The following is a 13,266-nucleotide window of genomic DNA, read 5'->3' on the forward strand; positions in this document are numbered from 1 at the left end:
CATGTTCATAAACGGTTCACCTGTGCCCCCTGTTGCCCTGTCCCTAGGCCTAATGAAGCTGAAGATGTTCCCTACAGTGATGGGGATGTCACCATCGTGGAGACGGCCCAGGTGCAGATCGGCCTCAGGTAAGGGAAGGCACATGGAGGAGGGCGGTTCTAGAATTCGGTGCAGGGACAGCTGGCCTGTGCCCTTTCCTGGTTTCATCGGCTTCTCTTCTGACAGATACGACGCCAAAAGGTCAAGTTTCATGGTGATTTTAGCACAGCTCCGAAATCTTCATGCCTTCTTGATACCTCATACTTCAAAAGTGTAAGTAAAATCAAAGAACAAATTGAAGAGCTGCGTATTGTTCGCACGTGATAAATTGTACGTTGTGATTGAGCAGTTCGCCCAGATGAACGTGGAAAAAACATACAGGGAGGACCAAGCCCTCAGTCCACAGTGGATAAAACGAAAAGAAAAGGAGAATGTGCAAAAAGCGTACTAGATTTTGATCCTTATCCAACCCATTCATGGTTAGGTTTAGGAACCAAGAGTTTCTTTACAACCAGAAACTGTATTATGCTATGCTGGGGCCTAAGTCTTTTAATTTTAATTTAATTAAAATGTTTGTTGTTGCCTAATTATACCTGCTGTTGGTTTAATGTAATTTTCTGATCTTTTACATGAAAATGTAGTGAACAAATTTCACTTGTCGATACAACTTGGCCAGAGGCCGTATCATGCTACATATAAGCGCGTCATTCCTTAGCATCTAGCATTTGCCTCCCTGTGACAGTAATTCCTTAAAGTTATTTCACCTTAAGTGATGTTATAATGCTATGTAGCCTGTTGCCTGGGGAGTCTCTCCTGACATGTGTCTCTGGGATCTTTCGCCACCGTTTACACTCTCTGGAGTCAGCCTTTCAGGGGCTCTCTTAAAGGCCCATGGCCAGAGAACCCCAGGAAGAAGCCAGATTTCAACTCAGCACCTCTGACTTCAAATCCAGAATCTCCGTGTAGCTCTGCACTTCACACTTTGCTCAGTCTGCCAGTATAAGGACTTGGAAATGGGTGTCTGGGTGACTCAGTGGGTTAAAGCCTTTGCCTTCAGCTGGGGTCATGATCTCAGGGTCCTGGGATCGAGCCCCACGTCAGGCTCCCTGCTTGGTGGGGAGCCTGCTTCCTCCCCACCCCCCACCTGCCTCTCTGCCTACTTGTGATCTCTGTCTGTCAGATAAACAAATAAAACTTAAAAAAAAAAATAAGAAAAGAAAAGGACTTGGAAATAAGAAAGAGCTATTGATGGGTGTCTCCCAAGACTCTGGACCCGGCCAGGTGGATGCTCTCCTTAGTGATGAGAGTATATTCCTCAATGAGAAGGACATTTCATAGAGTAAATATAAGAGTTCTGGATGTTTTCCCTGTGGGTTTACTTTTCAGTTCACATCCGAATACTCCTAAGATTTGTCAGAGAAAAGAAACCGGGTCTAAGTAAAAACAGAGCGAGGTGAGATTGTTCCGGAGACAGTAGAACAGAGCGAGTGGCTTCTGTGTATTGGCGGTCATCAGAGCTGCCGGGGAGTAGACTTCCAGGAGGGGAGTGGGCTGCAGGGTCTCCTGAAATCAAGGTGTGTGTGCGGGGTGGTGGTGGGGTGGTCCATGTTAAATAGGGAGACCCGAAGGAGGGAAGGCTTCCTGGGGAGTGTCTGTCTGCATCACCCCAGAGAGCCTGCTTCCTGGAACTGAGATTAGGAAGGCTGCTCAGTAGCATTTAAGGAAGACTGGCTTGACGATATTATCTGTGACTTCTCCCTACCAGCAAGTAGGCTGAAATACTGGGGTGTCAGCAGCCTTTTCATTTCAGCGAGGCATCACCTGGGAGAAGACCACTCCACCAGGGGTCAAACCTACGAACAGGGAGAACCATCCCACCAGTTGGGAGAAAACTACCGAAGTCCCCAAGAGAACCCGCATCTTCTTTAACCTCGTGCTGTTAAGGGCAGGCGTCCCCAGATGTGCCACTGCCGAGCCAATCGCGGTCACTCTCACTTTCCTCCTGGGAAGTCAAACAAAGTACCCCTGGGGTAGGGTGACAGCCAGCACAGTTCAGGACCCGTGACTGTCCTCAGGCAGTGAGTGCAGCGGGCTCTGATGCGCCCGGCTTGCGGGCAGTTACTCATCTGACTGGTCTGCGCCTTCCTGAGAGGTCTAGGGCCATGTTCGTAAGCCCCTACATGAAAACTTTGGTCTAAATAAGGACGCTGCCTAAAGGGAAGTATCGTAAAAGTGGTCCAGGGATGTATGGACGCTCCCGCACCCAATTTCAAATTTTACTTTCTGATTATTAATTACACCAGGCAGAGCTACCCTCCAGCTGGTGGGCTCCTGCCTCCAGTGTGGAGAGACCCCACCTACAGCAGGATGCACGGAAGAGCGTCCCGACCTTCTTCCCCTGCTGCCTCTGGTGGAAACGTTTTGGGGTCGCGGAAGCGGTTAGGCCACTGGCACAGAGGGAAACGGAGGTCTGGAGGGGCAGAAAATGGCTTCCCTCCATTCCAGCTCTGCAGCCGTACTTCCCCTCCTGGCTTTCGGGAACAGATTTCTTCTGCCCCATCTCCAGCCTTAACAGCAGTCGAACAAGGCCCCGTAGTCGCCTCAGGCTGACTCTCCATAGTCGGTTTTTATATTCTGATAATTCCATAATTGTATATATTGCATCATCAGTTTTCTATTCTGATGTAAAAATACAGAAATAGTAAGACATCCCTCAGTCCTGCCTGTGAATTTACAGTTTTCATAATTGGAGAAAGGCTTCTTTTAGAATAGGAATTAGATCAGCCCAGAATCGGGGTTGGGGGCAGATTTAATGGGCTTTTTCTTTCTGGGATTTAAAAGAAAATACCTCGGGCCATTTCTAGGAATTGTGAACCCGCGTGTAACATGTGCTTAGAAAAATCACCTGCACGTAGTATGAGAAGTCACTGGTTTTCCATAACTCTCCCTTTGAATTTTTACAAAGCTTACCAACTTTTACAACTCTCCCTTTGAAATTTTACGGTTTCGTTATCGAAACTTTTGTGATGCTCGACAGTAGATTTGTAGGTTTGCTTCACAATAGGCTACTTCACAGTTCTTTTTCGCTCGTAGGGTAGTGTAGTCCAGTCCTGGGAAATGATGACCAGCACCCCTGTTTAACTCTCGGGGGTGAAGACTCTTTGGGACAAAATTGGCTTTGCACGATCCCATCTTCCCAGACTCAGAAAACTTTACTTTGGAATTGGCTGTCCCCGGGCAGGTGGGATGTTACGTTCATCCGCTCCATGGATTTTGTCTTTGCTGCAGCCTTGGGCTGAGTAGCAGGCGCGGGGCACTGTGGGCTCGGGTGGGTGGAGGACGGAGCCTTCTCTCTGCCGCTGGGCGCGGTCGGACCAGCTATGGTGTCGTCCAAGTTCCAGTGAAATCCTTTGACTCTTGCTCTTTGCAGCTACTTCAGGGTTGCTCTGCTGCCCTCCTCAGCGGATGTCAGCTGTCTGTTTCGCACAAAGGTCCATCTGGCCACAGAATGCATCTTATTCAACGACGTGTTCAGAGTGGCCATTTCCCAAACAGCCTTACAGCAGAAGACGCTGAGAGTGGACCTTTGCTCTGTTAGCAGACACCGGAGTGAAGAGTGCCTGGTAGGTGATTTCCCAGGCCCCGTTACCACAGAAGGCCCGGGGTGGGGTGTATGCTGAGAAGAGCTCTCTAGACGCCCGTGCGCTGGCCCTGACACCCCACAGATCCGCCCAGGACCTCGGGCACAGCAGTGGTGTGCTAATTTTTTTTTATTTGAAGCAGGGATTGCTGGTTTTCATTCTCTTATTCAAGACCTCTCAGTTCTGCTTATTAATTGTGATTTTCTGTAAAATCTGTCTCCCGTTCTGCCCTGTGACCTCTGTCATGGTGATCACTCTGAAGCATGCTCACTACTCCCAACATGACTCTTGTGCTGGGCGTTTTGTGCACATTATCTCATTTAATGCTCATGATGGTCTCAGGGAAGAGGTATGACTATCCCTCTTTTCAGAAGAGGTAGTAAGTCTAGGGTCACAGAGCTGATGAACGATGGAGCCGGATAGCAAAAAGACATCCCACACATAATTCATTGTTGTAAGTTTAAATTAAGCAGGAGACTGAGTGTCCGGTCCCTTTATTATATTCTCCCTAGCCCTGGTATTATAGCTTCTAGGAAGGCTTAAATGTTGCTTTTTAGAGGAATGTGATGTTTCAGTGCTAATAATGCAGGAGACGTCACCTATAACTAATGGTGAGTTTAACATGCCCTTGTACATAACAACCAGAAAACCATTACACACCGGAAAAGGTACACAGGATGGTCAAATGCAGGCAGCGAGGGGCTGCCCGTGTGTCCAAACAGTAGCATGGGTTTCGGGTTGAACTTTTCTCTGCGGTACAATCAGAAACACAAAAGCACGCTTCTTGATGAACAAAGTTCATAAGGGTGATAGATTTATTAGTATTTCCTTTTCTTGGTATGAAAAAAAGAATTTGATAGTATTATGTGGCAGTAAAGAGAAGCAAAGATGGCAGATTCATTAGGCTAGCAGATTGCTACAGTAGATATGTGTGTCAGAAGCTCCTTAAAGTTAGTGACTATGTTAATTAATAGCCTTTAAAAAAATGGTACCCTTTCATTAGATTCTGGCTCATATATGTCATTTGCTGGACTATGAAAACTTTTCTTGACATTCTGCAAATTGAAAGAAAAATTTTGCTATCTGGTCTCTCATTTAAGAACCACAGTAAGATTTTTATTTGTTTTTGTTTTGTTTTGTTTTAAGATTTTATTTATTTGTTTGAGAGAGAGACAAAAATAGTAACAGAGAGCATGGGTGGGGAGGAGAGGGAGAAGCAGGTTTCCACTGAGCAAGAAGCCCAACGTGGGGCTTGACGCCGGGACCCTGCGATCATGACCTGAGCCGAAGGCAGATGCTTAAACAACTGAACCACCTACGTGCCCCTGGTTTTTGAATTTTATACTGGATAATGGGTTTTTGTGAGTAATGATCAAATGACTCTTACAGCGTATTGTGAGAGGTATGATTTATGCTTAGTTGTTTATTTTTTAAATTATTTTTTGACTTTTCATTAAAAAATACAGGAAGTTGCATCCTTAAATCATTAGGTTTTAGCAAAACAGTATCTCACAAAATAATCCTAGGGTTAGCTTCTAGATTGGGGTTATTTCTTACTTCGTCACACCTTCAGGTTTAAAAAAAAATCCACCAATTCTTTATATCATGACTATTGCATTTTTTTAAGCCCTAAAACAGGCTAGCCCAATAATCTTTAATAATTACATGAGAGGAAGCAAATATGAATTTAAACATTTTATTTTCTCTTCTTTTCTCCCCCCACCCCTTCCGTTTCACGCAGGCTGGAACTCAGATCAGTCTGGCTGATTTACCATTTTCCAGCGAGATTTTCACTCTGTGGTATAACCTGCTTCCTTCCAAGCAAATGTCTTGCAAAAAGAACGACGAAGGAAATGAGGACTCTGTATTTCAAACAACTCAGTCATTAATAGATGCGATAGACTTGGTGAGTCCAAATTGGAGTACAAAGGCATGACTAAAGGAAATAATGTGGAATGTGGAATGCCATGGTATCAGCCTGTTCCCAATCACCTTCACTACCCTTCCTCCCCCGGCTTACCCCTTCCTCGCAGCTTCCCAACAACTCTAAACCAGAAAGAAAGAAAATTTCCAGCTTCGTTTCAGGTATAGTTTATAAAAGAACCACTCCTCTCTGCTCACACTTCCTTCCATCAGAATAAACTGATGCGGAGTCATAGCGGGGTTAGGTGACCCTGGAAAACCTTTCGCTTTAAATTTATACTTTTATTTATCTATCTATTATTTTTTAAGCTTTTATTTATTTATTTGACAGAGAGATAGAGATCACAAGCAGGCAGAGAGGCAGGCAGAGAGAGGGGGAAGCAGGCTCCCCGCTGAGCAGAGAGCCCGATGCGGAGCTCGATCCCGGGACTCTGAGATCATGACCTGAGCCGAAGGCAGAGGCTTAACCCACTGAGCCACCCAAGCGTCCCTAAATTTATACTTTTATATGTTGTGCTCACGTTATACATTCGGAACTCGGATCATTTGCAGCCGTTAAATGACTAAGGCTAAAGATTGTCTTAGTCACTATTTGTTACATCAGTAAAGCGATAAATATTTTCTGTTGAGTTTGTTATAAACCAACAGGTCATCCACATTCAGCACTTCTAAAAATTTACAGAGGGGGCATTCTGGGAAGCCATTCATCACTGACTTGGCGTCTGTGAACGTCGTTACCAAGTTCAAGTGCATGTTCGGTTATCTCTGAGGAAAGAGTTTACTGAGCAGAAGTCAGATAATCACTGATCATCTCTTGGGTGCAAGGAACGACAGTGGACGTCGTGGTGGGTGGTGAAAGGGAAGCAAGAGTGCGGGTCAAGCTTGTGTCACGTGCCCTGGTTTGTGGTCGACGCTAAGGGAGGCACACGAGATGATGAAATCGGACTTGGACCTTGGAGAGCGCCGATGGGATGGTCCCAGTGTGGGTAAATTGTTTGAACAGCTTGATGCAGTGTAATTCACATACCATGTGGTTCCTCCATGGAAAACGTACAGTCCACCCATCCGAACCACACCGTTCAGTGGTTTTTAGTGTATTCGCAGAGCTGGGTCACCATCACCACGACGGAGTCTTCCAACATTGTCATCATCCCAGAAAGGTTCCCTCTACTCATGAGCAGTGGCTCCCCATCCTCCCTAAGGCCTTTCCCCCGAGGCAACCACTCATCCTTTTGCCTCTGTAAATTTGCTTACCATGGACATTTCATATACATGGAATAATACTTCTTCGACTTAGCGTCGCGTTTTCAGAGTACCTCCGTACGCTAGCGTGTATTCGTACCCCATTCCCTTATCGTTCCGAAGAATGCTCTATTATGTGGATGTCTAGTTTATCTGTTCATCAGTACATGGGCATTTGGGCTGTTTCCGCTTTTTGACTATTAACACCGCTGCTGTGAACATCTGTACAAGGATTTGTTAGGACATACGTTTCCGTTCCTCTTTGGCGTCCGTACCTAGGGGTGGACCTGCTGGGTCATAGCTCTGTGTTTTAACGTCTCGAGGAGCTGACAAGCTGTCTTCCACAGTGGGGGCACCGTTTCCACCCTCACCAATGTGCGCAGGCTACCACCAGCCCAGCTTTGCCGCACGTTATTACTTGTCTTTCTGATTTTGGCCAGGCGGTGTGAGGCGCTCGTTGTGGTTTTGATGTATAGTTCCCTAATGACTCCTGATACTAAGCACATTTTCATGGACTTATGGGCCATTGGTATATTTTTAATTTTTTTTTGAGAGCTGCCTAGTTGGATCCTTTGTGTTTTAGATGACTTCATCTTTTTACTATTTCACTTGATTATTATCTCTTTATTTATTATTTTATTATTAAGTTATAAAAGTTCCTCATATATTCTTGATTCAAGTCCCTAATCCAATAAATGACTTGCAGATATTTTCTCTCATTCAGTGGGTTTCTTTTCACTTTCCTGGTGGTTTTGTTTGCAATACAAAATTGTAAATTTTGATCAAAGTCCAAATTGCCTGTTTTTGTTTTTGTTTTTTCTTGCATTGCTTGTGCTATGGGTGTCCTATCTAGGAAGACTTTGCCCAGCCGAACATCATAAAGATTTAGTCCTGTGTTTTCTTCTGAGAGTTTGAAAGTTCCGTGTTATTTTTAGGTCTCTGATCCTTTTGAGTTTTTCTTTCTGTGTTGTGAGGAGTAGGTCCAATTCCATTTTCTTGTAGGTGGGTATGCAATTGCTCGCAGTACCGCTTAATTGAAAACACTAATCTTTCCCCACTTGGGGAAAAGCCTTGCTGAAAGCCATGTTACCGCAAATACGATCCTTTATACTTCTGAACTCTAAATTCTGTTCTGTTAATCTGTATGTCTATTTGTGCCAACATCACAGTATCACGATGACTGTAGCTTTGTAGTTATTTTGAAATAGGAACATATGAGTCATCCAGCTTTGTTTTTCTTTTTTAAGATAGTTTGGGTTATTTGGGGTCTCTTGAATTTCCATATGAATTTCAGTATCGGTTTGTCAACTTCTGCAAAAAAAAAAAAAAAAAGCAGTAGGATTTTTATATAGATTGCTTTGAGCTTGTAGATCAATTTGGAGGGTATTGTCGTCTTATCAGTTTTAAGTCTTCTGATCATGAATACAGGATATCTTCCCATTTATTTGGGTCTTCATTAACTTCTTTCAAAAAATGTTTTGCCCTCTTCAGAGCCCAAAATCTTACATCTTTGGTTAACTTTATTCTTTTTGATGTTATTATAAATAGAACTGTTTTCGTAATTTCATTTTCAGATTACTCATTGCACAGTTGATTTTGACTACTTGTCTCGCATCTTGCAACCTCACTGACCAGGTTTATTAGGTCAAATAGTTCTTTTGTGGATTCCCTAGGATTTCCTATAGGTAAGATTCTATCTTCTGCAAATAGAGTTGGTTTTACTTCTTCTTTCCAGCTGCTTTTTATTTTGTTTTCTTGCCCCTTCGCCCTGGCTAGTACTTCCATTTTGATATCGCAAGAAGTGGTGAGAGCAGACATCCTTGTCATGGATGTGATCTTAGGGGCAAATGTTCAGTTTTTCATTGTTACGTATGATTTCTGCTGTGGTTTGTTGTAGCTGCCCTTCACCGAGTGGAGGGAAATCCGCTTCCTAGTTTGTTGAGTGTTTTATTGTAAAAGCTGTGGATTTAACTGGTGCTTTTCTGGCTCTTTTGAGATGACATGTGGTTTTTATCCTTTATTCTGTTCATATGGTTTATTGATTTTCAGATGTCAAACCAACATCGCATTCCTGGGATAAATCCCACTTAGTCATAGTGTATAATCCTTTTTATGTTATTAATTTAGTTTCCTCATATTTCGTTGAGTTTTTTTTTTTTTTTTCTGTATTCATAGTTTTCTCCTGATGTCTTTGGTTTCAACATCAGAGTAATTTTGGCCTCAGGGAATGAGTTTAGTAAGTATTCCCTCGTAAACGGTCTTTTGGAAGAGTTTGAGAAGAATTGGTATTATTCTTCTTAAAATGTTTGGTAGAACTTGGCAGTGAAACCCTCTGGATTTGAACTTTGGGAAAGTTTTTGTTTACTAATTCAGTCTCTTACTTATTATAAGTCTACTCAGAACTTTGTTATAATGTCACTTTGAGTAGTTTTGTGTCTTTCTAGAATGTGTTCATTTATCTAGGTTGTCTGACTTGTGGGCAAACAGTTGTTTGTAGTAACCCTTATAATTCATTTTTTTTTTCTGTGGATTTGACGGTGATATCCCCTCTTTGTCTCCTAGTTTCAGTAATTTGAACTTTTTCTCTATTTTTCTTGGTTAATTTATCTAAAAGTTTTTACTTTTTTGAATCTTTTCGAAGAATCACCTTTTGGTTTCACTGATCTCTAATATTTCTCTATCTGCTATTTCATAAATTTCTACTCTGTCATTATTATTATTATTATTATTAGAGAGGGGCAGGGAGGAGGGGCAGAGGGAGAGGGAAAGAGAAAATCTTAAGCAGGCTCCAGGCTCAGTTGAAGCCCGACACGGGACTCCATCTGACAATCCTGTTTTTTGTTGTTTTTTTGTTTTGGTTTTGTTTTTTTTTTAGAGAGAGAGAGAGAGTAGTCTCTATTATTTCCTTCCTTCTGATTACTTTAGGTTTACTCTTTTTCCATTTCCTAAGGTAGAAGTTTAGGTTATAGATTTGAGATCTTTCTTCTGCTTTGACACAGGCACTCCCAGCTATAAATGTCTTGCTGAGTGCTGTGGGAGCAGTGTCTTACCAGCTCTGATAGGTCTTCATGTTCATTCATCTCTACGTGTTTTCTGATTTTTCCTCATGACTTCTTTGACTCATTGGTTATTTAAGAATGTGTGAATTTCCACATCTTTGTTACTTCTTATGATTTCCTTGTATTATTGATTTTTTATGTCATTACAGTGTGGTCGTCGAACATACTTTGTAGGATTTCAGTCCTTCTAGTTCCCTGCGCTTGTCTCACGGCCTCGCATATGCTACCATTCCTGGGGAATGTTCTCTGTGCCCTTGGGAAAGTGTGTGCTCTGCTTTACTGCATGAGTATTCTATAGGTGTTTCTTAGGTTCACAGTGTTGTCATCTTATTCTAATCTCACTTTAACTCGTTTCGTTTGTGGAGAGGAGTGATGGAGAGATTTTAACAAAGTGTCCACAGGTAGTATGAATGTGAATTTTCCAGGGAATTTCCACAAAGTCAACACACCTGTGTAGCTACCACCCAGGGTATAGTGCATTCCCGGGACCCCCAGAATCCTCCCTTGTGCCCCATTTAGTCATTACCACTCTCCCCTAAAGATCATCTCCATCCTGACTTCTGTCTTTGAACTTGATATAATGGAGTCATTCAGTGCATGTTCTTTCGTGTCTGGCATCTCCTGTTCAGCAATATGTTTGTGGAGGTCACCTGTGTTGTTTTGTGTAATTGTAGTTCATCCATGCTCCGTGCTGCGTGAGAGGTCATTGTATAATTATATCACTTTCTTTATCCATTCTGCTGTCAATGGACATTTGAGTTTCTGATTCGGGGGCTGTTATGAGTAGTGTTGCTATTAGCATCTCCTACATGTCTTTATTTATCTTCTTTATTTTAGCTGTTGTGATAGATAGATAGATAGATAGATAGTACTCTCCTGTTTTTTGCATTCCCCTGATTATAATGTTTAATGGCCAGATGGATGTCATCTTTTGTGAAATGTCTGTTCAAGATTTTTTTCTATTTTTTCTATTGGATTCTCTTTTTTTAAATAGGTTGGTAGCAGTTCTTAATTTTAGACTTGAGTGTTTTGTCTAATAGGTTTTGGTTTTTTCCAAATATCTTTTACTATTTTGTGACTTGCCTTTTCATTTTCTTAATGTTGCCTTTTGGTGAATGGAAGAAGGACTCAGGCTTAACGTAGTCTTACTAATCAGTTTTTCCCTGTATGCTCAGTATTTCCTTTGCTATTTAAGAACTATTCACCCACCCCAGGATCATGAAGATGGTTTACTGCATTGTCTTATAAAAGCTTTATTGCCTTGCTGTTCACATTTAGATCTAAATTCAACTGAAATTACTTTTTGTATAAAGTGTGAGGTAGGGGTCAAGATTCCTTTTTATCCACGTCATAGCTGATTGACCCAGCATCATTTGTAGAAAAGATTTTCTTTCCCAGCTGCATGCCAGGGTCATCTTTGTCATGAGTCCAGTGACCTGCACATGGCGGGGGGGTCTGTTCATGGGTATCCTGTTCTATTCTGTTGGCGTAGTTGTCTACCTCTGTAGAAAATACTATACTTTTTTCAAAGCGAGGCCTAGCAATTATTCATCATTTAGAATGATTTTTGAGGCTATTTATAGATAATTGCTCTCAGATTAAAGAAGTTTCTTACTCTTTCTAGTTTGCTGAGGCTTTCTATTATGCATGGATATTGAATTTTATCAAACATTTTTACTATTTACTTCTTAAATTGATTACATCATTGTTCTCTTTTATTCTCTTAATGTAGTGAATTACACATTGATTGACTTTTGAATGTTAAACCACCCTTGGATTCTTAGGATAGGACAGACTTCATTGTGGTGTATATGTTTTTATATACGTTGCTGGATTAGATTTCTTGATTTTGTGTTTGAGTTTTCTTTACGTTCATGAGGGAAATTAATCTTTAGTTTTCTTTTTTTGTAATGTCATTTTTTGATATCAAGGTTTTACAGGCTTCATAATATAAGTTAGAAAGCATTCCTTTTTTACTCTCCATAGAAGGTTTTTGTGAGATGGGTGTCCTATCTTCCTTAAATATTCAGAATTCCCAAGAAAATTCACCAGCCCAGCCTGTAATTTTCTTTTGAGAAGCAACCTTTCTCAACTAAGGCTCTGCAAAGGAAGTAAGCACTATAAAAAATGTTTTCAGTGACTACTTTCTTATATTTCCCAAGGATGACACGTAACTTATGGCATTCTAGGTGTTGTTTTGTTTTGCTTTAATATAATGGATACTAGAGATCATTAGGCTTAATTCTCACAGAATCCCAGTTGAAAAGGGCTGGTGAAATGTTTTTTAATTACAGATTCAATTTCTTTATTACATATAGGACTATTCCAGGTTTCTGTACTTACATTCATTTTGGTAAAAGTAGTATTTTCTATAGGATTTGTCTGTTTTATCTATATTGCCAAAAATTTGGCAAAGTTATTCATGATACCTTCTTATTTTTATATATGCAAGGACTTTGCTATGTTCTCTGTTTTGTTTCTGACATGGGTAATTCTTACCATTTCTGTTTTTTCTCCCTCTTGCCAGGGACTTGTCAGGTGTTTTATTTTATTCAAAGAAACAACGTTTGGCCTCATTTTTTTTTTTCTATTTATGTATGTGTTTTCTATTTTGTTAATTCTGCTCTTTTATTATTTTCTTGCTTCTACTTTCTTTAGGTTTAATATGCTGTATTTTTTTCCTTCTTGAGTTAGACCACTGTTTAGCAACCTTCTTTACCCATATATGCATTTAGGGCTAAAAAATTCTTTTTGAGCATAGCTTTGGCTGTTTTTCACGTTTGATAATATGAGATTATTAAAATATGCTACCATTCCTGAATTTTAAATAGTTTATAATTCCCATTGTAATTTCTTTTTTGGTCTATAAGGATTTTTTAGAAGTATGTTTACTTAATTCCCAAACAGTGGGGTTTTCTAGTTATCTTTTTATTATTGGTTTCTAGCTGTATTTCACTGTTTTCAAGGACTAGAGTATACAGTCATACAGAATATTAACCCTGCTTTATGCCTTAGAATGTGGTCAATTTTGGTAAAAGTTCTGTGTGTTGTTGAAAAGAATGCATTCTGCAGGTCAGGTTTGTTCATTTTGTCCTTCAAATCTTCCACATTTACTGGTTTTTCAGTTCTCTTATTTTACCGGTTGTTAAGAGATATATTAAAATCTCCCAACTTATGATTATAGACATCTGTTTCTCCTTTTAGTTTGTTAGTCTTTGCTTTCTGACTTTTGTGTCTATATTCTTTGATAAATATAAATTTAGCATTGTTTTAGCTTTCTGTTCAACTGGCCCTTTTATTGTTATAAAATGTCCCTCTTTATTTGTTCTAATTTTTAAAAAATCTGTCTGGTGTTCATAAAG

General features: G+C 40.9%; 1 protein-coding gene across 1 annotated transcript in view; it reads left to right on the forward strand.

Annotated features, from left to right (window-relative positions):
- Window positions 1-13,266, forward strand: part of LOC111144450 (WW and C2 domain containing 2) — a 209,350-nt gene that overhangs the window by 157,027 nt on the left and 39,057 nt on the right. The window contains exons 13-16 of the mRNA XM_022498768.1: window positions 48-128; window positions 226-312; window positions 3,470-3,662; window positions 5,422-5,586. Of these exons, the coding sequence (XP_022354476.1) occupies window positions 48-128; window positions 226-312; window positions 3,470-3,662; window positions 5,422-5,586 (526 nt within the window). The remainder of the gene's footprint in view (window positions 1-47; window positions 129-225; window positions 313-3,469; window positions 3,663-5,421; window positions 5,587-13,266) is intronic.

Source organism: Enhydra lutris, unplaced genomic scaffold (assembly GCF_002288905.1).
Source record: "Enhydra lutris kenyoni isolate GAN:26980312 unplaced genomic scaffold, ASM228890v2 scaffoldscaffold11, whole genome shotgun sequence".
Classification (NCBI taxonomy): domain Eukaryota; kingdom Metazoa; phylum Chordata; class Mammalia; order Carnivora; family Mustelidae; genus Enhydra; species Enhydra lutris.